General features: G+C 49.5%; 1 protein-coding gene across 6 annotated transcripts in view; it reads right to left on the bottom strand.

Moving 5' to 3' along the window:
• The window catches only part of FANCA (FA complementation group A), a 55,188-nt gene extending 38,104 nt beyond the window's left edge, over positions 1–17,084 (bottom strand). For 2 of the 6 annotated variants that reach the window (XM_026494543.4, XM_048223747.2), the window contains exons 1-13: positions 16,948–17,084; positions 16,126–16,235; positions 15,690–15,774; positions 12,144–12,286; positions 11,910–12,005; positions 10,624–10,697; positions 6,604–6,716; positions 5,087–5,166; positions 4,552–4,585; positions 4,077–4,143; positions 1,924–2,036; positions 670–746; positions 215–356 (exon numbers count right to left, since the gene is read on the bottom strand). In XM_026494543.4, coding sequence (XP_026350328.2) covers positions 215–356; positions 670–746; positions 1,924–2,036; positions 4,077–4,143; positions 4,552–4,585; positions 5,087–5,166; positions 6,604–6,716; positions 10,624–10,697; positions 11,910–12,005; positions 12,144–12,286; positions 15,690–15,774; positions 16,126–16,235; positions 16,948–17,026 — 1,213 coding nt within the window. In that variant the 5' untranslated portion in view covers positions 17,027–17,084. Of the gene's footprint in view, positions 1–214; positions 357–669; positions 747–1,923; positions 2,037–3,898; positions 3,983–4,076; positions 4,144–4,551; positions 4,586–5,086; positions 5,167–6,603; positions 6,717–10,623; positions 10,698–11,909; positions 12,006–12,143; positions 12,287–15,689; positions 15,775–16,125; positions 16,236–16,947 lie in introns of those variants that run through there. The other 4 variants (XM_048223748.2, XM_048223749.2, XM_057314092.1 and 1 more) reach the window with 3 other exon arrangements.
• Positions 17,085–27,143: the final 10,059 nt, after the last annotated feature.

The raw sequence follows: 27,143 nt of genomic DNA, 5'->3' as shown, positions 1-27,143 counted from the left end.
GACTGGGTCACGAATGCCCAGAGCAGCCAAACACAGGCTACGTGAGGTGAGGCCGGAGCCAGCAGGGCCGGCACCACGAGAGACAGACGAAGGGCACAGATGAGAAGACACAGGGCACCCCCGGGGCAGTGAGAGGAGCAGCAACATCCACCTGTAGGCTCACCCGTAAATAAGCGGACACACGCACACGCCACGGGGCGCCCACCCAGTGTACCTTTAACCAGCCGCTGCGCTTCAGGCAGGCAGATCACCAGCGTGGACACACAAGAGAGCACGTGCCGCCAGTTCACCTCGTGTGTTTCCAGAACTTCTTGTAAGTGGCCAACCAGCTCCTCTGGACGTAGTATCTCGAAGAGCTAAAACAGAAGTTCCCGACTCGGCGGTCGAACAAGCCCGTCACCAGGCAGCTGGAGCCTCACCCCCATCCCACCTCCAGGGACGCTTCTGCCGCCGTCCTCAGGGTCCGTGTGGGCAGGAAGGATTCTCACTTCAAGGAGAAGGTGTTTTGCCCAAGTCACAAATCCAGCCTCTGGGCCCCCTGGTGGTCTAGGCAGGAATGGCTGTGTCTGCCGGCCCTTCTCCCTGGGCTGGGAGCCACAGAGCCCCCTGGCAGCTGCCACCCAGCACCAAGCACAGGAGCAGCAGGGCAGAATGCCGCACGACACCCACCCTGCGGTACAGACTGGTGAGCAGACGGTGGGTCTTCGCAAAGCTCCACTCTCTCTGCATTTGAACAGCATCAGAAACTTCATTCAGAAATAAAAACAGACAAAAACGGCCAGTCAGTCATCATGAAAAGCTGTCTTCTGTTTTGACGTCAAAAAACTGCCTTGTTTTAATTGGCATTTTCTCAGTTATTAGCAAACATTTCTGTTTGTGAACTGTTTTCTACTCTCAAGTGTCTGTGTCTTTGGCCCAGCTCCCTGCTGCTAACCCTTCATCATATTTTCTGTGTTTTCTAATCCATTAATTATATTTCAATTTTGCTGCTTTTCCACTTTAACTGTCGATAAGCAATCAGGGAGGGCGCTGCTGCTGGAGCGGGCAACGAGCCCTACGCAAGCCCCTCAGAGTGCAACACAGCTGTGCCCATAGCTTCCCTCGTGCCACCGGACGACCCGGCCCAGGGACACAGTGCCACACACAGATAAAGCTCGGTGGGCAAGGTGCTCATTTTAGCCCCTCAAGGAACAGTGAAAACTTGCAAACACCATCACTGAACGGATGGTGACATCAACCCAAGGACACTCACTGGTACATGTCATGACATCGATCACTTTTGAGAAGAGCCGTAACTACAGCTGACCCTTGAACAACACGAATTTGAAACGTGTGGGCGCACTTACATGTGGTTTTTCCCTAATCAGTACGGCACAGTTCTGTCAATGTATTCTCTTCCTTATCGTGTCTGTTACTTCCTTTTCTCCAGCTTACTTTAATGTCAGAACAATACATGGTGCGTACAAAATATGCATTAATCAAGTGTTTCTTACCAGGAAGGCTGGTAGTAGTTAAGTTCTGGAAAGTCAAAAGCTACATGCAGATTTTCAGCTGCACAGGGGTCAGGGTCCCTAACCCCCACATCATTCAAGGATCAACTGTCCATAAGAAAATGCTTATGATAGATGAACTATTATGACAGATTCTAGGACTTCATTTGTTAACGAGATTTTCAAAATCTACTGAGAAAAGACCACAAGAAAGGCTTCACATTAAATATATTTCTATTTTGATGACGATATGGGTGACAGTTCTCCTTCCCATACTTCGTTAATTCTGAATTTTCCTTATGAGAATGTGTAACTTTCGAATGAAAGGGTATCCGACGATAACGTGTCCTCGAGTCTCGACCTGTCTCAGAGCACTACCTTTGGGGCCCATGCTCCCATAAGGGAGGCAAACAAGCTGGGTCCCGGAACCCACCTCTCAGCACTGGCTTGTGAGTGAGCACCTGAGTCAGAGTGTGACTGTAAAACCTCTTTGGAGCATCCGCTGAGATCATGCCGCCACACGTGCGTCCACAGAGCACGCCGACCCTGCGAACACAGTACGGAAAGTCCCCAGCAGTGCTGACAGCATCACACACACCACCGCAGCTCAGCAAAGGCGACTGTCCGGAAGGCTGCATGGACCCCCGAGGCCCCAACTCCCAGTTCAGGGGGTGCAGAGGCTTGCCCTTTTCAAAACCCTGAAGCACTCGCTCTGCCAGGCCACTGTGCCACCGACTTGAAAAGAAGTCCAGGGGTGCCTGGGGGGCTCAGTTGGTGAAGCCTGCCTTCAGCTGAGGTCATGATCCCGGGGTCCTGGGATCTAGCCCTGCGTCGGGCTCTCTGTTCAGCGAGGAGCCTGCTTTTCCCTCTCCTCTCCCAGCTTGTGTGCTCTCTCTCCCTATCTCTGTCTCTCTCGAATAAATAAATAAAATCTTAAAAAAAAAAAAAAAAAAAGAGGAATGAAGGAAGGGAGGGAGGGAGGGAGGGAGGGAGGGAGGGAGGGAGGGAGGAAGGAAGGAAGGAAGGAAGAAAAGTCCAGAGAAGGGCAGGTCCAATAAGAAAGGAGCTGCCCATGGAGTACGGAAGCAGAAAGGGAAGTCTGGGTCAGTCCACAGCAACATGCCAACATCACAAAGCCTCAGTCTGCCCATCTGTGAAATGGGTATCATGGGCAGCAGGGCAACAGCCAGGCTGGTGCAAAGCACCTGGCATCCACAGGCACTCAGATGCAGCAACGGTTCCTGAAGCCAAGGACATCCCATGCCAGGGTGAGAAGGACAGTGGGTAAGATGTCACTGACAGGGCAGGAGGGACGAAAGGTGTTGGGGCTGCCTGACAGCAGGGCCCTGAGGGCACTTCAGTGTGCCAGGGTCACAGTCACTGACAGCTGTACCCAATTCCTCAGGGAGAAGAGCCCCAGTCACATGAGCCATGAGGAGACACCAGGCCAAAGGGCAGCCGTGGGCCCTGCTGGCCTTCCTGGGAGACAGAACCAGGATGCAAACCCCATGTGCCAGGAAGGCTGGCCATCCAGACTGGGGTGGGGTGGGGGCAGCGAGTGGTTTTATTGTAAATACTGGCAACTAATTAAGAAACTTAAAAAGGCTCAGTCGGTTAGGCATCCGAGTCTTGGTTTTGGCTCAAGTCGTGATCTCAGGGTCATGAGATTGAGCCCCGAGTCGGGCTCTGCGCTCAGTGGGGAGTCTGCTTGGGACTCTCTTTCCCTCTCCCTCTGGCCCCCACCCCGTGCTCCCTCTCTCTCAAATGCGTCAATCTTTTTTTAAAAAAGGAAATTTAAAAAGAAACAAACACCTCTATAGTCATTCTCTCTCAGGACATGAGTTCAAGCAATGCAGTCAAGCGTGTAATAAAAGTGCATATACTTTAGAAAACTAAGCGATGTTGTATAAACAGTTTCAGTGAAGAACTGAATTATATACAGCACATCGGAGGGTCGCCAGAACAACTGGAATACAGGTAATCGGGGGCAAAACAATGAGAGATCAGGGGGATCTGCAAGGCCTGGGAATGCTAGAAAACTCTCCCGGATTGCCAGGAAAGAACCAGCTTCCAGGCCAGCTTCACCCCACACTACTCTGAAGCAAACCCGACCCCACAACGACCAGCCCTGAACTGTACCTCCAGAGCCACGCAGAGAGAAAGCCAGCGTGGCAAACTCGTGACCATGGGTGAGTGTGAGTGCCAACCTTGGGGAACAGAGAAGGCTCAGGGGAAGAGAGGAATGGGCATAGGCACGGCGGTGGCGGGGAGAGCCCAGTGAGAAGGTCGCTCCAAGGGTGCCCTGGGGGGGAATCTGGGCTCACACCAGGAAGGAAGACCCGGAGGTGACAGAGGATTCATGCAGAAAGGGGGCTGGCTGGCCTCCCCCCTCATCTTCAGAAGGAGCAGGCTGACCAGAGGGCTCCCAGCACTTTCCAGCGGGCATCCTCACAGGACATTGTCACAATGGCAGCGTCTGCAGGAATCAGCTGCTGATATTTCAGGAGTGGTTCAAACACCTAGGACCTTTGAGATAGGAGGCACCACCCCCTAAGCATGCCCAGCAGGCCCGCCCCCAGGACGTACCAGCTCTTCACCGCCCTGTACGCTGGAGATGAGTCCTGCAGTCCAGTGGTCAGTGCCTCGAGAGCGACTAACGACAGATAGTGGGAACAGAAAACACATCAGCTCAGCCTCACAATCCATCAAAAATGATCCCTGACCAGCTATTACCAGACAAATCAGATAGTAAGTCTTTGGGAAAGGAAGGGTCCTCAATTTCCAAGTAACAGACCTCGTCAGCCTCCTTCGCGCCCCCCAAGGGTACAAGTCCTCCAAACATCCCAACAGTACCAAAGACTTCAGTCTTTTAAGTCAATCAAAACTAACCCTGATTTCAGCTCTGGACATTAAATGTAAAGCCACCAAGAACTGAAAGCCAGGAAAAACAGCAGAGGGTAAGTGCAGGTGAACACTTGAAATGGAAAGGTAGGAAACCTTGGGAATCCCTGATTAGCAAACTAGCTGTCGCACAGTGTGGGGTTCGGAGCAGACGACTCACAGATCAGCATCCTCTGAAGCACGGCAGCAGACAGCTGTCAAAGCAGAACGCAGGCCACCATTACTCACTTCCGTGCGTCCTCGAGAAAAGTAGCCCTCACCCTACAGGGAAATGAGGAAGTGCCTCCACCCACACCCCACCACACTGGGGAGACCCGACCGAAAAAAAGGCAGACTTTCTGCAAGGATCCACTGTGACCCCCAGGGCCCTGGCAGAATCCTGCCGGCCTCCCGCGGCCCCCAGCTCTCGGGGTCAGCACAGAGGGGTTCTGCTGGTAAGAGGCTGTGATTCTGGGCCGTGCTGAAGGCTTTCACCCTCAAGAACTCTGGAAAGCAGAACATGGCGGGAGATATCCCTGCTCTGTTCCATTTCCTCACGTCCAGGGGACGCAGGGAGTAACCCTACTCAGGGAGCACCACAGGAAAATAACAGATCTCCCATCGAAGCTAAGAGACAAATTTGGGGTCACCGGTCCGAGAACTTCCACTTTCGTCACAGGTCAATTCCAGACTCTTCGTTTGACTGTTCTTCCTACCTGGGCCATGTGTGCAGGCTCCACACTTCTCAGATCCGAGTTTTTCTCAAATCCTCTCAAAACAAACAACTGCACAAAATCTGAAAACCACAAACCCAAGTAGTTACATGCACTGTGGTCTCCGCAGGGCACCTGCTTCCCAGCAAATGGAAAGGTGAGGACCCACATCAGTCACCCTGCTCCACACCGCACACACAAGCCTTCACTGGCCCCACCAACCAAAATCCTTCCCAAACCAGACTTGGCTTCTCGCCACTCTGTTTGAAAGGGAAATTACTCATCATCAAGTTTATGGGAAGGATATTTCTCTTAAAACAAAGTAGGATCTGGGGCACCTGGCTGCCTCAGTCAGTGGAGCGTGTGACTCTTGTTCTCAGGGTTGTAAAGTCTGAGCCCCATGCTAGGTGTAAAGATCACTTAAAAAAAAAGGGGGCATCTAAGGTTTTCATGTGGATTGTCTCTCCAGCCAATATCCTAAACAAGTAATGTAAGGACTGTTCTAGAAGGACCCAGAAGCATTACAGTTAGGCAGGAAATAGACTCATACCTCCTGAAATGAGTAGAAGATTTTCTGTCTCATTCGATTTAAACTTAAACTCTCTGAGTCTAGACTCAGGAATTCCTAAGGAGCTCACATCCATCACCAAGAAGGTTTTAGGAAAAATAAACACATCTTTTGCAATGTAAAAATATTCCTAAGCTATGTGTATGGAACATTCCACTTCCCATCTAATCTTTTATTTGTACATTTCATTCTTCAGACATTCCTGGCAATGACAAGGATCTGACAACTCAGAGAGGAGCCGGGGACAGGGCCCACTCCAAGGGAAAGGCACTCAGAAAAACAAGTGTGACAAGAGGACAGCCACTCTGAGCTGCCGCCCCTGCTCTCACCCCAAGTCTGACGTTTAGATCAGGCCATGAGCTCAGCCACAGTTCCTACTTTGCTTTTCCCGGGTACCTTTTAAAATAACCACTTAGAACTGAGCCCACAGAAAGTTAGTCACCTCAGGTGACTTCACCTTACAAGTAACAGGTGCCTGCTCTCTGTCTCTTCCCCTCGCTTATGGGTTTCCCCGGCTCACTACACCCCTCCTTTTCTGGGATCTGAAAGTAACACATTCCTGTGACTTGACCTCTTTCCATGAGTGCACCTCCCATCGGCGTGACTCTGGAGGCTCTCCCTTCCCCAGAGTGGGGGCTCAGATGCTGAGGGAGCTACCTGCCAACCCCACGTGGGTGGCGTGTGCCCCCTAGTTCAGCAGGTCATGATCTGCATATTTCAAACACACCAGCTAGAGCCCCCCAAACACAACGGGTCAAGAGACTGACTTTATCAAAGCTCGCACACCACCCGAGTGTGAGCAGACCCACACAGCAGGTCCAGGTGGAGATGATTTCGTTCCAAGTTCCCGAGCTAGGGTGTGGGGCTGTCCTGTTCCCACAGGCTCCTGCAGCCGAAAGCATTCCCACACACCTCAACTTTGCCCATGAACCTGCCCCTGGTGTGAACTTACCAGAAAGCATAGCCCTGGCGATCTCAGTGTGCAGAGTGGAGGCTTCCATCTGCTCGCACAGAAGGCACAGGTCCCTGAAGAGCCACGCGACCGTGGCCTGAGTATCAGCACGACTAGGGACAAAGCACACAGCTCACCCTGGGCTCACCATCGTCCCGTATCTATCAGGCCCTTTTCTTCCACACTCATCTCACGAGGAAGCCGGGGCACTGAGAACCAGCTGGCAGCCACCTGAGCCGTCCCCAGAAGTCAGGACAGGGCCCGCTGACACCCAGGAGCGGGCAGGGACACTGCCACTGATATTAAAGATAATCACCTTCAAAAAGCATATGTGGAATAGCTTACTACTACTCAGGGAAAAAAGAGAGTTCAGTAAGAGTAAAATAATCAGAAACAAGTAAAAAGGCTCCAATTTTGAGGTGACAGACTGTCATCAAGGGCATCAGCCATGCAGAACAGACTGGGGAGCCCGGATCCGGAAGCAGGAGCAGTGGGGGTCCTCACCTGGCAGACTCGCACTGTTCTGGGGACTAACGATGTCTGGCACCTTTTCCTGTGCTTGGCCTTAGGTGTACCCTCTTTGGACAAATGTCTACTGAAATCCTTGGTCCATTTTTCATTGAATTATTTGTCTTTATGGTTGAGGTACAAGAGTTCTTTATTCTAGATACCAGATTACCAGATAGTGATTTGATAGTAATGTCTCCCATTCTGTGCATTGTCTTTTCACGGTCCTAACAGTGCTGACGCACACAAGTTCTAACCGCCTAATCCAAGCTCGAGCAGATGTAACCCCAGACTTTCCTCTAGAGGGTTATGGCTTTGGCTCTTACGTTTAGCTCTTTGACGCACCGTGACTTAGCTGCTACGTGTAGTGTGAAGCAGGGACCCAACTTCATTCTTTTCCATGTCTATGTCCAGTTGTCCCAAAACCATTTGTTGAATGGACCATTTATCCCCCATTCAATGGTCTTGGCACCCTTGTCAAAAATCAACTTACAGGGGTGCCTGGGTGGCTCAGTGGGTTAAGCATTTGACTCTTGGTTTCGGCTCAGGTCATGATCTCAGGGTTGTGAGACTGAGCCCCACGTCGAGCTCTGCACTCAACCCAGAGTCTGCTTGGGATTCTCTCTCTTCCTCTGCCCCTCCTGCTCATACTCTCTCTAAAACAAATAAATAAATCTTTAAAAAATTAATCAGTGACTGGGGCACCTGGGTGGCTCAGTCAGTGAAGCGTCTGCCTTCGGGTCAGGTCATGATCCCGGTGTTCTGGGATCGAGCCCTGCGTCGGGCTCCTTGCTCAGCAGGGAATCTGCTTCTCCCTCTCCCTCTGCCGCTCCCCTTGCTCTGCCTCTATCAAATAAATAAAATCTCAAAAAAAAAAAAAAAATCAGTGACAGAAATGTAGGGGTTTACGTCTAGACCGGAAATCTATTCCACTGCTCTAAGTCTACCCTTAGGCCATCACCTGTAGTAAGTCCTGGAAACAGGACCTGTGAATCCCCCAGAGTTGTTTTTCTCTCTGGAGAATTTTTGGCTATTCAGGGTCCCTTGCATTCCCACGTCAGTATCAGAATCAGCTTGTGGGTGTACGTAAAAAAAACAAGTTAGATTTTAATGGAGATTATACCGCATGCATAAATCCGTTTGGACATAACAATGCCATCTTAAGTGTCCCAATCCATGAACATGGAATGTCTACTTCTTTAGCTCTTCCCTTAATTATGTTTTACAGTTTCTGGTGTAGAAGTCTTGAACTTCTTTTACTTTATTCCTAATTTATTCTTTTCAATGTTCTTTTAAATTATTTTTTATTTATTTATTTTTTTTAGGTTTTAAGTCATCTCTACACCCAAGTTGGGGCTCGAATTCATGACCCCGAGATCGAGAGTCACGAGCTCTTCTGATTAAGCCAGCCAGGTGCCCCAAATGAAATTTTAACTTCCTCTTCAGATTGTTCATGTGATTGTATAAAAACACAACCGACTTTTGCATACTGATGTTGTTTCCTGCAACCTTGCTCAACTTGCTGATTAGCTCTGATACTTTTCAGTGTGGATTCCCTAGGGCATTCAACATGCAAGATGATGTCCTCTGCACATAGTTCTACTTTTTCCTTTCCAATCTGGATGCCTTTTTTTAACCCCCGTATGCCTAGGTGCATAGGTCAGGAAATGTGTTTTTCAGTTAATTTGTCAATCTTCTCTGAGTCCTGGGCCTTATATCATAGTTTGGCCCTTCCCTCCCCAAGATTATAGAAACATTTTCCAGGATTTCTTCTAGTACTTTCATAATTTCATTTTTTCCCCCTTTGATTCACCTAGAATTTTTTTTGGTATCAGGTGAAGACCCAACTTTTCAAATCCAGATGTGACCCACACATCACAACGCCACTGGTTCAATACAGCCTTTTCAGCTGTGCTTCACAGTTCCCCAAACTAGACACGCAGTTTTCCCGATCTCCGGCTTTCTGTTTGGCTAGGGAAGAAGCAACTGCCTGGCTGCCTAGAGCACGGCAGGCAAAAGCCCCAAACGCCTCTTCTATGTGCTTTTGGAGACACTGAGTCACTCTCTTTCACCTTCCGTTAGACGTGCTCGGCACCTCCCATCCTGTGGGCTTTTAGCAACAGAGCGAGCAGCCACACTGCTGGCTTAGGGCAAGTCTGTCTCAAGTTTACTAAGTCCTTTGCCACAGGTCTGTCTTCTGCTTCCAAAACGTTGCTTCTCCTATCTCCTCTTCTATATGCTGCCCTCTTTAGAGGGTTAGCTTTGTAAAAAGTCACTTGCCTTACTCTTGGTGGGATTTCAGGAGGAAATAAAACTAGGTACACACATTCTATCAACCATATTTACCTAAATGTCTCTTTAAATTTTTAAGAAATTTTTCTATGGGAGGAGCCTGAGTGGCTCGGTCAGTTAAGCTGCTGCCTTCAGCTCAGGTTATGATCTCAGGGTCCTGGGATCGAGGCCTGCATCGGGCTCCTTGCTCAGTAGGGAGTCTCCCTCTCCCTCCGCCTCTTCCCCCACCCCACTCCTCATGCTCTCTCTCAAATACATGAAATCTTTAAAAAAAATTTTTTTGGGGGGCGCCTGGGTGGCTCAGTTGGTTGGGCAACTGCCTTTGACTCAGGTCATGATCCTGGAGCCCCGAGATCAAGTTCTGCGTCAGACTCCCTGCTCAGCAGGAAGTCTGTTTCTCCCTCTGAAGTTCCCTGCTCTTGTGCTCTCTCTCTTTCTCTAAAATAAGTAAATAAAATCTTTGAAAACATTTTTTTTTCTAGATAAGAAGTTCATTTTTGGGGCGCCTGGGTGGCACAGTCGTTAAGCGTCTGCCTTCGGCTCAGGGCGTGATCCCAGCGTTCTGGGATCGAGCCCCACATCAGGCTCTTCCGCTAAGAACCTGCTTCTTCCTCTCCCACTCCCCCTGCTTGTGTTCTCTCTCTCGCTGGCTGTCTCTCTCTGTCAAATAAATAAATAAAATCTTTAAAAAAAAAAAAAAAGTTCGTTTTTTAAAAAATTTTTTTAGTAATCTCTATACCCTACACGGGACTTGAACTCACAACCCTAAAATAAGAATCTCATGCTCTTCCAACTGAGTCAGCCAGGCATCCCTTTAAAAACAATTCTTTTTTAAAGATTTTATTTATTTGAGAGAGAGAGAAAGAGCACAAGCAGGGCGAGCGGCAGGCAGAGGGAGAAGCAGGCTCCGCTGAGCAGGAAGCCTGATGAGGGACTCGATTCCAGGACCCTGGGATCATGACCTGGGCCAAAGGCAGATAGATGCTCAACCGACTAAGCCATCCAGGCGCCCCTCCCACGATAATATCTTATATACTAAGAAAACATTACCAAGTTTGTCCATGACAAAGACTTTGATTACAACAAACGTTCTCTTTAAATAACAAAGTAAGCGTTTCAGTGATTCTTGGCTTTGATATATAAATAAGTCATAATGGACTAGATTACAAAAAATAAACCCTATGATACTAAGGTATTGTTAAACGATCACTGGTACACTACCTTTCCAACAGCTCCTGGAGGCTCACAATGTTTTGTACGTGAAGATGCCACACAGCTTCAAGCAACAAAGAATCCTGAAGAAAATAAGAGTACTGAGGCCTCCGTGCACACACTGTCCTACAAAATGCAGAGCCTGTTCACCGAACTATGGGCTCTGCTGACAACTGGAGCAACAGGCACAGCCTCGAACACATACTCCATCACTTTGGCTTCACCCACCACTGCTGTCCTTCGTCTCCCCATCCTCCAGCACCGCGGCCAGCCTCTAGTGTAACCTGCTTCCAGGACTTTCTCCACTGGGGCCCATACAAGATTCCAAAATATTATCGACTGGACAAGTCAATCTCTTCTCTTCTTTAGACCTTCTGGTGGCTCTTCGCAGCTTTCAGAACAAAGTTGAGACTCTTGGACGCAGCACGGGACAGTTGTGACCCAGTCTCTCTCTCTCTCACTCGCTCCTATCCCAGCGAGATCCCCCTTCCGCAGCAGAGACACCCTTTCCCCTGCCCTCAGGATATCTCACTCAAGTCTGCTGTCTGATGGCCTACTTTGTCCTGCTCTCCTTCACCCAACAAAATGGCACTCCTCCTTCACACCCCATGCAGCTGCCAGCTCTCTTAGAAAGTCTTCCCTAGCCACCAGTCATGCAGCTGTCCACTCTTCCCTGCACACCTGTGGACACCTATGTCAAACGCAACTCGTGGGCATTCAGCTGCCCCTCCCTCCCACTACACAGCTGTCAGGACGCACAGGGGCTGCGCCAAGTGCTGACACATCTACAGACACATATGTAAGGTCTGCTGGATGAAAGAATGGGGGGAAACCATGCATGCACCGTCACCTGGGTTTTTCTTTCCTTTTTCTTTATTCTTACTGATCTCATTTAATAACCAGCTACCTTGAGTTCTTCCGACTACTCAAAAATCTATAAACCTACTGAATTCAAAATGCTTCAAAAAAGAATAAAAATAACTTTTAAATTATAATTTTCTAGTTTATTACACTACCCTGGAAAATTGTTCATAATTATACCTAAGAAGAAAGAACATATTTCTGTGGTACATTCTAATCAATATTACTGATGACGGGTGAATGTTGACAAATATGGTAACTGAAGGTACTTCTTTCCCGCCCTCAGAGGCATTTGCTGAATGTTTTCCCACCCCCTCTCTGTGACTAATGAGATCCTTGGTGAAGTCCCTAAGAACATGCTGGACTCTGTTGCCTCTGCTCAACAGACACTGCTTGAGAAAACCCGAGAGTCAGAGCTGCAATGTCCAACTTACCTGTACTTCCCATAGTTCTTCACAGAAGGAGGAACGAGAGAACATACTATGGGCTAATAAATACTGAGCCACCTCCAACAAGGAAGACAGTTTCTTCTGAAATGAGAGATTAAATCTTTAAAAAAAAAAAAAAAAAAAGCAAATACCTGAAGCAATATTGAAGAAACGTCTTATTTTTCCAACTAGCTTAAAAGTAATGAGTAAGCACCGTTAGCTCCTGGCGCTGCGTCTTACCCTCTGCTCTGCGTTCAGCAGCACCCTGTGGGAGGGCTCACCACTGGACGCACAGATCTGCACGATGCTGGAGGCCACTGTCCGACTGGACAGCACAGCCACTGGGACGCCCAGTCTCGAGGCTTGATCCCGTAAAGCAGAGCCTTAAAGACAGAACAAAAAAGCGGGAGAAACACAACAATGTCTGAAACAGAAGACCTGGGGTTTAAAAGGCCTTTTTAAGCTGCAGCATCTCAGAAAACAGACTGCTGAAGGGGAGCACAGATCTAGAGGGAAAAAACATAAGGTATACAATTAAGACCATTTAATCACTGAAGCAACTCCCAAGACAGGATGGGCAGCATTCAAAACCCACAGCTGCACACGCCCGTGTTTCTGTGTGACACGAACAAGGGAGCTTGGCAGATATATTCTTAGAACTTCATCAACTTTTTCCAAAGGAGCACAATAAATTGGTAACTATACTGGACTCTTTCAATGACTTCCTATTTTTCTAATTACTTTAGTGTCAAAAACAGACTGCTCCCGCTGACTTTATAATGATGCTTAAGTGGAATGGGGTCCAGTTTCCAAATGTCGTGCCACACAGGGGTGGTCGGCAGAGACCACAGGAGGGGTCGGCCCTTGTGTTGCCCGGTGGAGCCTGGGTGCTGAGCCCACAAGCAGCCACTAGCCTCCTGAGCAGCCACCCTTCCATAAAGTAAGAATGCCAAACAGCATTGAAATAGATAATGCCTACAAGCAAATTGTTGTCTAATTGATTTGACTTCCAAAATTAAGGTTTTGGGTTTTTTTTTTTTTAAAGAAAAGGAAACTGTAGCACATGCCCATTATCCTCAGAGCTCTGAAAACACATAACAATATGTAAATTAAAACAATTAGTAGCAGTTATGAAGATTCCAAATGACAATATTAGAAATTATCAACTACTGGGGTCAAGAAATAGTTCACGGTAGAAGGGGAGAAAATGTTAATTTCTAGCCATTATTTTTCCACAGTGAAGGAAACCATCAACCAAACAAAAAGGCAATTTACTGAATGGGACACGATACTTGTAAATGACATATCTGACAAGAGCTAACATCCAGAACATATAAGAAACTTCTACAACCCTAACATCAAAAAAAAAAATTCAGTTAACAAACAGACAGAATACCTGACTCGACATTTTCCTTAGCAAGACATCCAGATGGCCAACAGACACAGAGAAGATGTTCGCCATCATTAATCATCAATGAGGCACAACCCAAAAGCACAATGAGGTATCAGCTCACACCTTTCAGAACGGCTAACAGCAAAAATATACAAAACAACAAGTTGTCGGCAAGGATGTGGAAACAAGGGAACCCTGTGTGCTGCTGGTGGGAGTGCGAACTGGAGCAGCCACTGTGGAAAACAGTATGGCGGGTCCTCAAAATTTAAAAACAGGGGCGCCTGGGTGGCTCAGCTGGATAGGCATCAGACTTGGGCTCAGGTCATGATCTCCAGGTCCGGAGATCAGGCCCCAAGTCAGGGGGGCTCAGTGGGGAGTCCGCTCAAGAGTCTCTCTCTCCCACATAAATAAGTAAAAAACCTTTAAGAAATAAAATTTTTAAAAAATTAAAAACAGAATTAAATTATCATATGATCTAGTAATTCCACTACTGGGTATTTACCCAAAGAAAACCAAAAAACTAGGGTTTGTTTTGTTTTTTAAAGATTTTATTTATTTATTTGACAGAGAGAGAGACAGCCAGCGAGAGAGGGAACACAAGCAGGGGGAGTGGGAGAGGAAGAAGCAGGCTCCCAGCAGAGGAGCCCGATGTGGGGCTCGGTCCAAGGACCCCGGGATCAAGCCTTGAGCCGAAGGCAGACGCTTAACGACTGAGCCACCCAGGCGCCCCAAAAAAACTAGTTTGAAAAGATGTATGCACCCCAGTGTTTATGGCAGCATTACTTCCAGCAAAGTACAGAAGCAAGCACCCGTCAACAGGTGGACGGCTCAAGACGTGGTATATGGACACAGCGGAACACTACTCAACTGCAAACAGGACGTAAGGTGTTGCCATTTGTAACAACACAGGAATAGATCCAAATATAATGCTAAAAAGGGAAGTATAGGATTTCACTCATTTGTAGAATTTAAGAAACAAAACAAACGTAGAAAAAGAGAAAAACAGACTCAGATACAGAGAACTGGTGGTTGCCAGAGGGTGGGGAATGGGTGAAACAGATAAAGGAAATTGGGAATATTATACACCTGGACCTAATATAACACTGCATGTTAATTATAACTAAATTTAAAAAGCAAAGAATTCACAGTAGAAAGGTAGAAAATGCTAGTTCCTAACCATTTATTTCCAAATTGTCTCCATGGGAAAGTGTGTTTTTATTCACAAAGCTTTAATCTCTTTTACATAACATTTTTTATATATCATATGAGTATGATGGCAACTATCTTCAACAGGAAAAGCCACTAATAAATTCATGAATTAAGGGTCTATTTATATTTCTGTAGTCAAGGTCAAGAGCTTTTTATAGAAGCTCTTATGCTTTGATCCAAAATCCATACAAGGAAGTGTGTGGCAGAGCCTGGTTCCTCAGAATGATGACACTAGGATGTGAAATTCAAACACAGTGAGGGCAGTGAGAATCAGTACGATTCGCCAAAAACCTGCGGTGATCAGTGGTCAAGGTGAGTCTGTTTACAGTTATTTTAATAGATATTTTAAACAAATTAATGAATTAGATAATATCTTTCTGAAATGACAGTCATTTCATAATAAAAATGTGAATGTCCAGAAAATAACTGATTTTATTATTCCCACAGAACTTCCCTGATCTCATTATTCTCAAATTGAAATATCCTGAAATATTCTCAACCCAGAAATATCCTTCTGGTTTCCTGCCTGCTCTCTCGGACCTAGCAGAACCTGTTTTTCCCACTTGTATAAATGAGGTGCACATTACCGTCCCACGTTTTTCCAAGGGACGTTTTGGTTCCTACTGCTTCTGAGTCCTATGTTGAGTCAAATGCTGTTTTTATTTACTTTTTTTTTTGAAGAGTTTATTTATTCATTTAATAGAGAGAGCGTGAGGGGGTGAGGGTCAGAGGGAGAGGCAGATTCCCTGCTGAGCAAAGAGCCCGATGTGGGACTCGATGGTGGGACTCCAGGATCATGACCTGATCCGAAGCCAGTTGCCCGACCAACTGAGCCACCCAGGTGCCCCCAAACGCTGTTTTTATTTTATTTTATTTTATTTTTAAAAGATTTTATTTATTTATTTGACAGAGATAGAGACAGCCAGCGAGAGAGGGAACACAAGCAGGGGGAGTGGGAGAGGAAGAAGCAGGCTCATAGCAGAGGAGCCCGATGTGGGGCTCGATCCCATAACGCCGGGATCACGCCCTGAGCCGAACGCAGACGCTTAACCGCTGTGCCACCCAGGCGCCCCCCAAACGCTGTTTTTCAATAACAGCCTTACAACACGTGCCCAGCAGCTGCAGATACTTTGGTAGAGCTCTTCCAAAACCGCAGGTGTTAAGAAACTTGAGCTCTAACTTACCTATGAGTGAACTAGAAAGATCAGCAGAGGCCTCAGGATCCACCAACTGATGGAGACACAGAGTTTTACACGCCGGACCTTCGACCTGGAAACCAAACACGAAGAACTCTAGCTAACATTCAAGCTGTGTGTGTGTAGAAACAATCTGTACAGAAGGCTCGCTCACTGCACTGCTCTCAAATACTATGAGGCAAACATTTCTAAAAAGTGAAACTCACCAAAGCTTTTTGAGAAACTAAATTCCCTCTGAACTTATTTTATCTCCAAAAAAATAAATGCTCACCATCTCTTTCTCGCCTTGTCAACATTTAATGGATGCTCCTACCAGATACTCAGAAGGCTTTTCAGGTGTCTCTTCATGAAGATTATGCCTTGGCTGGGTGCAAAACACCCAAACTAACCTCTGTCTTCAAAGGCCAAACCAATTCCCTCTTACCTCAAGCAAAAGGTCATTCAAGTTTAGATGGCGTCTCAGGAGGCGCACAGCTGACTCCTGCAACTTGTGCTCCCTTCCAGGGCCATGCAGTTGCCTCTTGACCCTTCCCGCTAAGGAGGAAAATGAGTTCCACAAAATTACAGCACTCCTTAAAAATTCCTGCCAGTCGACTCGGGCACATTCTAGACCCGCTGATGTGATGCACCCTGGGAACACATTATTTCCACGGGACTCCCGTGCATTCCAGAAAAATGCACACCAGACGCACCCAACTGAGGGACGTTTTATACAACGAGGGACGAAGACTTCTCCAAATGTGCGGAGAAGGAGGAACTGTCACGCATGGGTGGAAGCCAAGACACAGCAAGTACATTTCTACGTGGGACCCTGGGACAGGGTTGCCCAACACACGTTGGGCAAAGCTGATGAAACCCAAGTCTAGTCTGGTCTAGCTAGCAGTATCGTGCAAACGCCACGGATCTTGGGGTGGATTCTTGTTCACGGAGGTTCTGGGGTTTGGGGGCTAAGCTGTCACCCCGCGCTCCTGGACGCCTGGGGCAAATCTTACACTCCCCGCCTCGTACAACCATCTTCCTAGACGTCCGGGTGGACGGTGGCCAGCCCCCCCCAGTGCCGAGGGAACTGGGGATCCACGGGGCCAAGGGTCGGGGGGACTAGGACCCGGGTTCGGGAGAGGTGGGGGAAGACGGGAGGTCTTGGGGGGCAAGGAGGGGTCGGGGACCGGGCCGGCGAGGAGGCTGGGTCGGGAAGGGGTCTCAGGGCCCGGCACCACCCACCCCCGCGGCCCCGGCGCCCTCTTACCCAGCAGCTCGGTCCATGTCCTCCTGCGGCTCCCGGACCCCAAGTCCGAAGCAGCGTCCTGCGCCCGCGAGTCGGACATGGCGGGAATACCGCAACCCCTCTGTGGCTCCCGGCGCTCGGCCCGCGCGACCTCCCCATTGGCTGCGGCCCGCGCCGCCTCCCCATTGGCTGCGGCCCGCACCGCCTCCCCATTGGCTGGCGGCTACCCAGCCACACACACACACACACCCCCCCCTTGGGCCGGAGGCCTCGCGCCGCGGCCATCGTGGTGGCGGCGTAGGCGCCATGTTGGTGGAGGCAAAGCGGGGAGGGCACGTGATACGTGGGCAAGGGAGAGGTCAGTTTAGGGTTGGCGGTTAGCGGAGTGGATTGACATCGGCGTCACGTGCGAGAAAGCTGTGGCAACACTGTGCGTTGTTCCTGCAGAGAATGAGCGAGAGTTGGTCACGAAGAAGCAGCCTGACGAAGCCGACCCCGGGGACACCCTAAAACGGCAGCGCTGCGTCCTTCGTCCCGCGGGCGGGCGGGGAGCCAGACCCGGTCGGCCCTGCCGCGGAGGCCCGTGCCCCTGCGCCGCCCGCGTTGGCTTCAGCCCGGCCGCAGCCGCGGTCCCAGCTGGGTGGTCGGCTGCGGGGGCACACACGTGTGGTGCGTCGTCGACATAACCCGGTTTCTGCACGGGGTGATGGTTTCACATCGTAACCCTTCCTGGCTGGGGAAGGACCCCCCCCCCCCCGCGCCCCCGTGCCAGCCCGTTCTTAGGGACAGCAAAGGGCCCACGCCTCTGACACGCGGACTGTCCACCCGGAGCCAGACCCCCTCCACCTGGCCCCGATCCCGGCAGGCAAAGTTCTTCCACCTTAATCACCCCTTGGCCAGGTGCCAGGCCACGAAGGCCCGCCCCGTAGCCCAAAGCCCGGCTTCTTCAGACTAGCCTCTCCCGGTCCTTGATGCTGCCGGGTCTTGCCTCCCCTGTGAAAACCCCGAAGAAGACCTTGACCTAAAGCTTCCTCTCCTATCTTCTGTGTCCTGGCCACCGTGGTGGTCCTTTCACAGCCTGCTCTGCCTCCTGTGTCTCAGACTTGGGGATATAATAAACTTTTTTTCCTGAGCCTCTCTGTGTCTCCTCTTGTGATCATTGTGTAAAAATTACAGATTTATTTTTCAGTTAAGGCTAGGGCAGCTTAAGGTTAGGATTGAGGCCTCAAGCCTGATTTACACACAGCACGGGGCTGGAGAACCAGCAGCAGACAGGGCCATAGGGCTTTCACACTGGGGAACCACGGGGGAGGGAGAGCAGATTACTGCCGGCACATTCCTGTTGAGAATGAATTGTAGGCGGCCAATGACACGAGGCTTTCTTATCAGCTCCAATTGAAAGAGTAGTTCTAGATTTGTTTCAGCAAACTTTACCATATATCATGTTTATGCGTACGTGGAAAAACAAGTGAAAAATGCATTGAAGGTGTCTTGAGCCCTAACTTCAGAAGAAGGGTGAATCAGAAAATCAACTCCGTTATCCTGAGTAGGAAAACCCAGTTCTTCCCTCCTATGCGACTCTTCCTCCTGTGTATCTCCTCTACTTCTGACACTTCTGGTCCCCAAATGTGGGGGAATCTTCCCCCAAGCAATTCTCTGTGATACCAGCTGGGGGTCCTACAATTCAACTCCGTTCTGACGCTATTTACGGAAATCCAGTGTCAGAGCTTACAGGTGAAGGCTCAGTCTTACCACTCTGCCCCTCGCTTCAGATGCCAGTTCCAAACAGTAGGTCCTCAGATTGCCCACAAAGTATGTCAACAAATCAGGAGTTCCCACAACTCCCTCCTCAGGTTTGATTAATTTGCCAGAGTGGCTCACAGAAGTCAGGGAAACACATTTACCAGATTATTAAAGGCTGTGATAAGGGTTACAGAGGAGCAGCCAAACGAAGAGGTACACAGGGGAGCCCCAAGCACAGGCCATCTGTCCTCATGGAATTGGGGTGCATCACACAGGATGTTGTGTTCCCCAACCTGGAAACTGAACACTGTACTTTCGGGATTTTACAGAGGCTTCATGACAAAGGAGTGATGGGTCATTAGCTCCATTTCCAGCCCCTCTCAGGAGGCTGGGACAGAGCTGAAAATTTCAAGTTTCTAATCATTACTTGGTCTTTCTGGTGACCCGCGGAGCCACCCCGGGGCCCACCCGAGTCATCTCATCAGAACAAAAGGTGCTCCTAATGTTCTTATCACTTAGGTATTTATAAGAGTTTCAGGAGCTCTGTGCCAGGACCAGGGGCAGAGACCAATATGCATTTTCTATCTCTCACAAATGGTTAGAAGAGCTGAGTCACCGTTCAGCTAGGTCTCAACATCCAGGTTTTCACACAATATCATCCTGCCAGCCATGAAGACCTTTGGGGTGCAGGAGGACTCTGAAGAGCACCCCACTGTCAACTCCTGGATTGGCATGCCAACCACTGGAAACTGCACATTTCAGACTTGTCTGCAGACGCTGAGCACCCTGCACAACTGCTGTGAGGCCCAACCTGGCTCCGGAGCCACTCAACTTGCCGTGAACGCCCACAACACTCCACGGAGGCTGATACAAACTGGGCAACGTTTGGCTCGTCCTGTGGGCTGCAAGAAATGGCCACAAATTCTCCCTCCCTATCAAGAAGTGGAGTCTATTTCTCCATCCCTTTGCTCTGGGCCAGCCCATGAGACCTGAGTAATGTGATACAAACAGAACCTTGAAAGGAGCTTGTACTTTAGAGCTGGCAACCCTGAGTTCCCCAAGGAACACACCTGCACCAGCCTGCCTGAGCATGGGGCTCTGTGGAGGAGAGGTGGGCGCCCAGCCAACAGTCCCAGCCGCTGCAGGCAGCCTGTCCGCCACCAGAACCTGGGAACGAGGCCATCATAGGCTGCCCAGCTGCCAGCGAACTCCCTGCCAGTGGTGTGGCAGCGGGAGTGAGGCTGGTGAGACCAGAGGAACTGCCATGGCCCCACAGAGTTATACGTGAAGCAAACGGTTGTTGCTTTAAGCCACTAGGGTCTTGTGATGGTTTGTTACAGAGCAATGGATAACTGATAAAGCCCTTTACACGTGATCTATCATATGAGCAGGGGCCGTCAATATCATTCCAAGTTACAGACATGTAACAAGGCACTCACAGCTTACGGGATTTGCCCAAGGACACAGAGCTAATGCACAGCGAAGACAGGAGAACTCAGGTCTGTCTGATCCCAAGCTCTTCAAATGGAGACACAGGCACATGGGGGTTAAGAGCCCCCTGGGTTTGCATTCCTAATAATTTCTCCTCCTCACCCTCCACCCTCCCAAAGGCAAGGCTTGGGGAGAAAAAGAACCCAAACTAGACTGGCTTCCTCCCTCCTGCGACCACCTTGCATTCTCAATGCCTGCATTTGTCATCTTTTCCTGGCACTTCTTTCCAGCATATGGGACTCTGCCATGACAATGTTTGTATGGAAATGGCCAAGAACAAAGGAAAGAAGTGAAGATGAACGTTTCCTTGATGTTGCCCGAGGCACAAGGGAAATACTAAGAGCAAGACTCTCTTATAGACCCTGAACCCCAGGTCCAGCCCCAGATGGGATACGACCGAAAGGCTCTTACAACACAAGAACCCATACAAGCAAGTGCCTGGGAGATGTTCCTCAAAGCCCTGGGGGCAGGAGAGGCCATTAGGTGGTCTTGTCCCCACTGCCCACCCCCCAGCAGCCTCAGGGCACTAGAGGGGTCTGCGCTCTGTGAGAGCCACCCTGCCTCTGGCGAGTGAACCTTCTTTGTGTCAGAGTGAAGCCCGCTTTGGCCTCTCCACCTGCCCATAGGCCATGCTGACCGCCTCTGGCAGAGACTCTAGACCACACCAAGAGCCGCCCGTTTTAAGCACCTTGTAGATTATTTGAAGGGGGAAGTTTATGAAGTTGGAGGGACACCATTTCTACCTGAGTCATGAGTCAGTCTGAGGAAAGCTTTTCTCTCTTCATTTCCCCAAGCTGCTGACAAGGATGGAGCCCTGATTATCTTAATCAGCAGTAAAATCAGACTTATTCATGTTTTCCTAATGCTTACCAAATTCCAAAGTGTAGACGCAACAGGTCCATATTCTTGGAAATCACTAAAAGAGTTTCTCTAAGCAGCTGAAGTTTTAAAGGAGCTTTCATGGAAGCAGCAAGCACCTAGCAGGTGCGTGCTGTGCTCAGAACCCCTGGGCATGTGCAAAGCCCAGGCCGCGAGGCCTGCCGCCACTCCTGGCTTGTGTCTTGCCTGAGTCAGGTTTTGTGTGCTTGTAAGGTGGGCAGGTAAGCCGGGATACGGTGCCCATGGTCACCTCCAGTTTCCCGTGATGACACGAATAGTCTGCATTTCTATCTTTAGGGCTGTCGTGTTGCAGGAAAAGTGGGCCAAAGGTGTTCTGTGATGCGACGGACTCTGAACCCAGGACACAGAGCTGTTAGAGCTGAGGAGGTGGCAGAATTCACAAGACCCTCTCCTGGAAGCACCCAGACCACTCAAGAATGAAAACAGACCAATGGGGCGCCTGGGTGGCACAGTCCTTAAGCGTCTGCCTTCGGCTCAGGGCGTGATCCCGGCGTTCTGGGATCGAGTCCCACATCAGGCTCCTCGGCTGGGAGCCTGCTTCTTCCTCTCCCACTCCCCTACTTGTGTTCCCTCTCTCGCTGGCTGTCTCTCTGTCACATAAATAAATAAAATCTTAAAAAAAAAAAAAAGAATGAAAACAGACCAAGGAAGACCTTCAGGCTCCGTTTCCCCATTTATAAAACTGGCCTGACAGACGGCCCACGCTCTGCTGGTGTCTGCATACTCAGGCGTGTGTGGGGAGGTCCGGAGTGCTGTGTCCACAGTCCGGGGTGACCTTGACTACTCGATCTGCTGCTGAGGACTGAGACCTGCCGAGGACATATGCAAGTGAGGAGACCCCCTTTTACCCAAAATACTCCTTCCAGGAGGGGAGTGGCTGGGTGGGGGTGCTTCCTCATCTCCTCAGCCCAGCACTTGGCAAAGAGCAACATATGTGCTCCCATGCCCACTTCCCAGAGGGATCAGTCTCTAAGGAATGCGGGGGGTGGATCCCCCACCACTCAGAACCACGTTCAGAAGCCACTGCCTCCAAATTCCTGGAGTTCAGTTGATGAAACAGAAGAGGTGGATGGATGGGAAGAGAGCAGGCATGGGCGAGGACAGTCTGTGCGGAAAACCTCTGGAGGGACTGCCACGCATCTCAACGACAGAAAGCCACACCGGGAAGCTTGGCATGTGTGCACACACGCACCGTGACCACACATGCACGTGTCCCATGTGGACACGTACACACAGACATACCACACGCACAATCCCAGCCTACCAAACTCCTCCCATCAAGGCTACCATGCACGGCTGCAGCAAACGGGAGGAAGGGGGACCGGATTCCTAGCGATGCCGTGTTGTGAAAACGCTGGGTTTGCGAAATCCAACAGACACATGCTCCAGGCGGTCGATGGAAGGAGGCAGAGTTCACAAATGGCTAGAAGCGGCCAAGGTAGTTGCTTCCTCCTGAATAAAGCTAAAGCACGCGGGAGGTGAGCCAGGAGAGAGGGAACTTCTCCCTCCCCTCCGGTCAGAGCAGCTGTTTGTGAGGAGGGAAAAGGGGGCCAGCCTGACTTGAACTTCTCAGGGTCCAGTCGGCCTACTTTGCCCAGAAGATGGTACTGCTGTTGCTGGGAGCCAAGGGACCATTTTGCACTTCTAAGACACAGAATTTAGCCAGAAAAACCCAAAAAAGGGAAGGGAGCTGACTTGGAAGAAGAAAACATTCAACTAATACTGAATATTGCCTCAGGCCCCTGCGTGTGGGATGGTGACTCCACAGGCCTCCGTTATCACAAGTGACGCCCAGGAAAACAGGAAGGTGGGACTGGGAGTTACCCTCCCTCACTGCGGCCCAGAAGGTTGAATCCTTCCCTCTTCTCAACATAAAGCTGACCCCCTAACCTTGCAGCCACCCGAGCAGGGCTCGGCTCACCACTTGTCAGGCACAGCCCAGGAAGGAGATGTGAGATCTTCTTTACTTCAGACATGGAAAGGATGTTCCCCTACAATTATGAAAGTAATTGACAAACATTGAAAGTGCAGAGAAACGCAGACTTGCCCACTGCCACCCTGGGACAACCACCATAATATTTTACTGCACATCTTTTTTTTTTTTTTTTAAGATTTTATCTATTTATTTGTCAGAGAGAGAGCACAAGCAGGGGGAACAGCAGAGGGAGAGGGAGAAGCAGGCTCCCCACTGAGCAGGGAGCCCATGCTGCAGGGCTCCGTCCCAGGACCCTGAGATCATGACCTGAGCTGAAGGCAGAGACTTAACCTGACTGAGCCACCCAGGCGCCCCTACTGCACGTTTTTCAAGAAAGTTTTCTGCCTTCCAAATACTTTGTTGTTGTGGTGGTTGTTGTTTTTAAGATTTACTTACGAGAGAGAGAGAGAGAGAGAGAGAGAGAACACGCGTTGGGGGGGCAGAGGGAGAGAGAGAGAAGCAGACTCCCCGTTGAGCACAGAGCCCCACCCAGGCCCATCCCACGACCCTGAGATCACAACCCTGAGATCATGACCTGAGCCAAAACTAAGAGTCAGACACTTAACTGACTGAGCCACCCAGGCGCCCCTACAAATGCTTTTTTTTTTTTTTTAAGGATTTTATTTATTTGATAGAGACAGCCAGCGAGAGAAGGAACACAAGCAGGGGGAGTGGGAGAGGAAGAAGCAGGCTCCCAGCGGAGGAGCCTGATGTGGGGCTCGATCCCAGAACGCTGGGATCACGCCCTGAGCGTGAAGGCAGATGCTTAACGACTGCGCCACCCAGGCGCCCCTGCAAATACTTTTTTTTTTTAAGCTGCTGCTTTATACTCTGTGTTCTTCGTCCGCAATAAGCCATGGACATCTCTGGCAACGGCGCTGTCCCCTCTTAAATCCCTTTTAATTGCTTCACCGTGTTGTGAGGCGATGCCTCTGGTGGCGCAACCACCCCTGTGGCTGAGCACGTAGGCCTTCCCCACGGGTTTCCCTTGCACCTTTGAGGACTACAGACTTGCCTTTATGGCCTTAGGGATAAGATTACACATGGCAAAATTGCTGGGTCAAGACCACACATACACTACTATTTGCTTTTTAGTTTTTGGCCATATAGGGTCCTCAGCGAGTGAAAAGTCAGTGTGCAATGGAAGTGCTGTGCCCCAGACCCAGTGGCTTCACTGCTGAGCTCCTGACTCACGGGGTTGCAAGCTCCCTTAGGAAATCCTGGGATTCCAGGACACAGAATATTAAAACTGGGTTTATTCGACAGATTCAAGGGTCAAGGTTTGATAAAACCCTTTTTTATTGTTTTACTCAGGAAATTCTTCTTTCTCCCCTCTCTGTTTCCACTCTGAGCACACAGTGCTAAGAAAGGTCACGAGTGCTGCCATACTTTCGTGGCACATCTGCTTGGCGCTGGGTGCCAGCAGTTTCCCCCCCAGGGTTAAATGGTGGCCCCCAGAAAGATCTGACCTGGAACCTGTGAATGCGACCAAACTTATTTGGAAATAGGGACTTTGCAGATGCAATTAGTTAAGGATCTTGAGATGAGCTGGTCCTGGATTACCTAGGTGGGCCCTAACCCAATGACAGGTGTCCCTTCATTCACTGCTCTACTCCTATCAGAACACCGTCTAGCACATAGAAATGGACCCATAAACACTTGTTCAATTGAATTTTTTTTTAACGAATCTGTGGTTCAATTTTACCCTAAGGAGAGAAATGGAAGTTAAGCCACTCCACCCATCAAAGATTCCAAAGTTTAATCATATGCTGTAAGCTTAGGAAAATAGACACCCTTCAACATTACCAGTGGGAAACATTACCAGTCCCTGTGAGGGTCGCTTTAGTAATACTTACCAAAATACTAAGTGTATACATCCTTCAGCCCAGCGAGTCTGTTTCCTAGAATTTATACTGAACACATAAAAGCATACGTGTCAACCGTACTCGCACAGTGTCCGAGGTCCTTGGGACAGCAGCAGTTAACCCAACGAGATCCCCGCCATCACGGAGCCTATGCTACGTATGAGGTTATTCAGTCAAGACTGGAAACTGCCTCCATGCCCACCAAGTGGGGAGGTCACGGTGCCCCACAAAGGGGTACGCAGTTGTACAGAGGGGTGCAAAAACTCCTCACACACTGATAGAAACCATTCCCTCACACTGGGGACTGAAAACCCAGAACACAGGACAGCGTGTCCGACAAGCCTCCCTCTGTGTAAAAAGGAGCCGTGTATGTTTGTAAAAGGGTTCCAGCTTTTCTGGAAGGACCAGTACAAGATCAGTCACAGTGACCGTCTCTGGGGCCAGAGTGCAGAGGAAGATTTCTCAATTTAAGCCTTTTCATACCTTTGAACATCAAAGCAGTCAAATTAGCGGACACCGATTTGCACAGTTATTTCTATAGTTTTACAAAGGTCAGGCTCCATGCAGGCCTTTGAGGCTCATCCCAACATCGAGATTAGCTGTCAGCTGGGATATAAAACGTCCTTTACTGCAGGATGTGAGGAAGAGAGGGTCATGCAGCAGCTGGCGTGTGAGTGATACATTTGCACAGTCCTGGACTCATTTTTAACCACCTTGCAATACCTGTTCAACTATTTATCAATTCAAACTTTGTAAACAACCTCAAATGTCTTCAGTGGGAAGCAAACAGTGTCCTCAAGTATGTCCTCTACTCCTGATCTCCTCTCCCTGTCCCGTGCCACACAGAACAGTCCTGTCTGCTGTCCCCCCACTTTCCGTAACCTTCTAGTGTTCCCTCTTGTTATCTTGGCTGAGCTCTGGAACTTTGGTGCCTCGTCCTGCGCTCTGGATTTCCCCCTCTTGCTCTCTCCCTCTGTTCAGGCTCAGTTATACTTGGCCTCTGTGTCTTGAAGGAATGCCCAGTCCCAGGGCCCTTCCCTGGAGCTGTCCTGTACTCTCTTTCAGAGATCAAGCACAGCCTGGCTCTATCTGGCATCCCTTGGGATTCGTGGCCTTTATCATTATCCCAAAATAAACCTAACGTACAAAACCGTGGCCTCTTGAGTTTCAGCTTTTCCTCCCAGACCCCTGAGCCCTGACTGGCTGCAAGGAGCATGACAAAGGGGGCATTCAGGGGCCTCTGAATCACGGCAACGGGGGCCTGGTTGCTCACTGCCTCACTGTGTGCATGGGTCCCTTGAGAGAAGCTGACCTGCTTTTTAATCTGAAGTGGAATGAGTAAGGCAGGGGCAGAGAAACCTCGGCATTCCATCAGCACAAGTGAAGTGCTTCCGCTTGTGCCTGGGGGAGTAAGTGGGCCTCTGATCTCAAACTATCTTTGTTCTTAAACCCAATTGCCCATGTACCTGACTTGCTCTGAACTTTGTCTCAAAACACTCAGAGCACTCTTATGATGTCATCCTGGCCCAAGGAGCCCTTTACAGCTCTCCTGGAATAATGTAACTGTAGTCCACGGCGCACCTGTGAGTCCAGCCCTAACTCATGTTTTTGACCGCCAGGAGCTAAAATTAGGACCCTCTACCTTCTGAGTCTGCAAAGATGCTCAGAGGTATAATTCCTAGAGCTTTTTAATCTATGGCCAACTGCAGGTATGACCCCACCCCTCTGACTGCATTTGCCACAGTAGGGCACGATCTACATGTGGCCTCCTCAGAGCATCCAACACAGACCAAGGGAAAAGCATAACCAGTGGGGCTCCTGGCTCACATCAAGCACTTGTAGCTCTTATCTACAGAGACTGTGTTTCCTTGTGTGCCGTTCCCACTAAGAAGTGTTGGGGAGGGACTTGGGTGGGTTTCCCACTGATCCTTCCCAGGCAGAAGGCATCACTGTCCAGTGCTCACCAAATATGTGTGAACAAAGAGCCTACACCATGAGATAAATTTTTAGGGAGCATCTTTGCTAATGTGATAAATTGATCAAGTAATTCTCCAATTCCAAGCACTGGTGGTTAGTCAATATACACAATATTTCTCTCCTGTCCCCAAGCACAGCAGCCTACAGTGACCGACAATGTCCCCAGGATTCCAAATCTACTGGAAATGAAGTATAAAGAATGTGTTTTTAGGAGTAGGCTACAGATGATCCCATAACTATAGAAATGACCTTCATCCAAACCTTTC

Source organism: Ursus arctos, unplaced genomic scaffold (assembly GCF_023065955.2).
Source record: "Ursus arctos isolate Adak ecotype North America unplaced genomic scaffold, UrsArc2.0 scaffold_19, whole genome shotgun sequence".
Taxonomy (NCBI): Eukaryota; Metazoa; Chordata; class Mammalia; order Carnivora; family Ursidae; genus Ursus; species Ursus arctos.
Note: the sequence above shows the minus strand (reverse complement) of the source record. Positions and strands in the feature narration are given on the sequence as shown.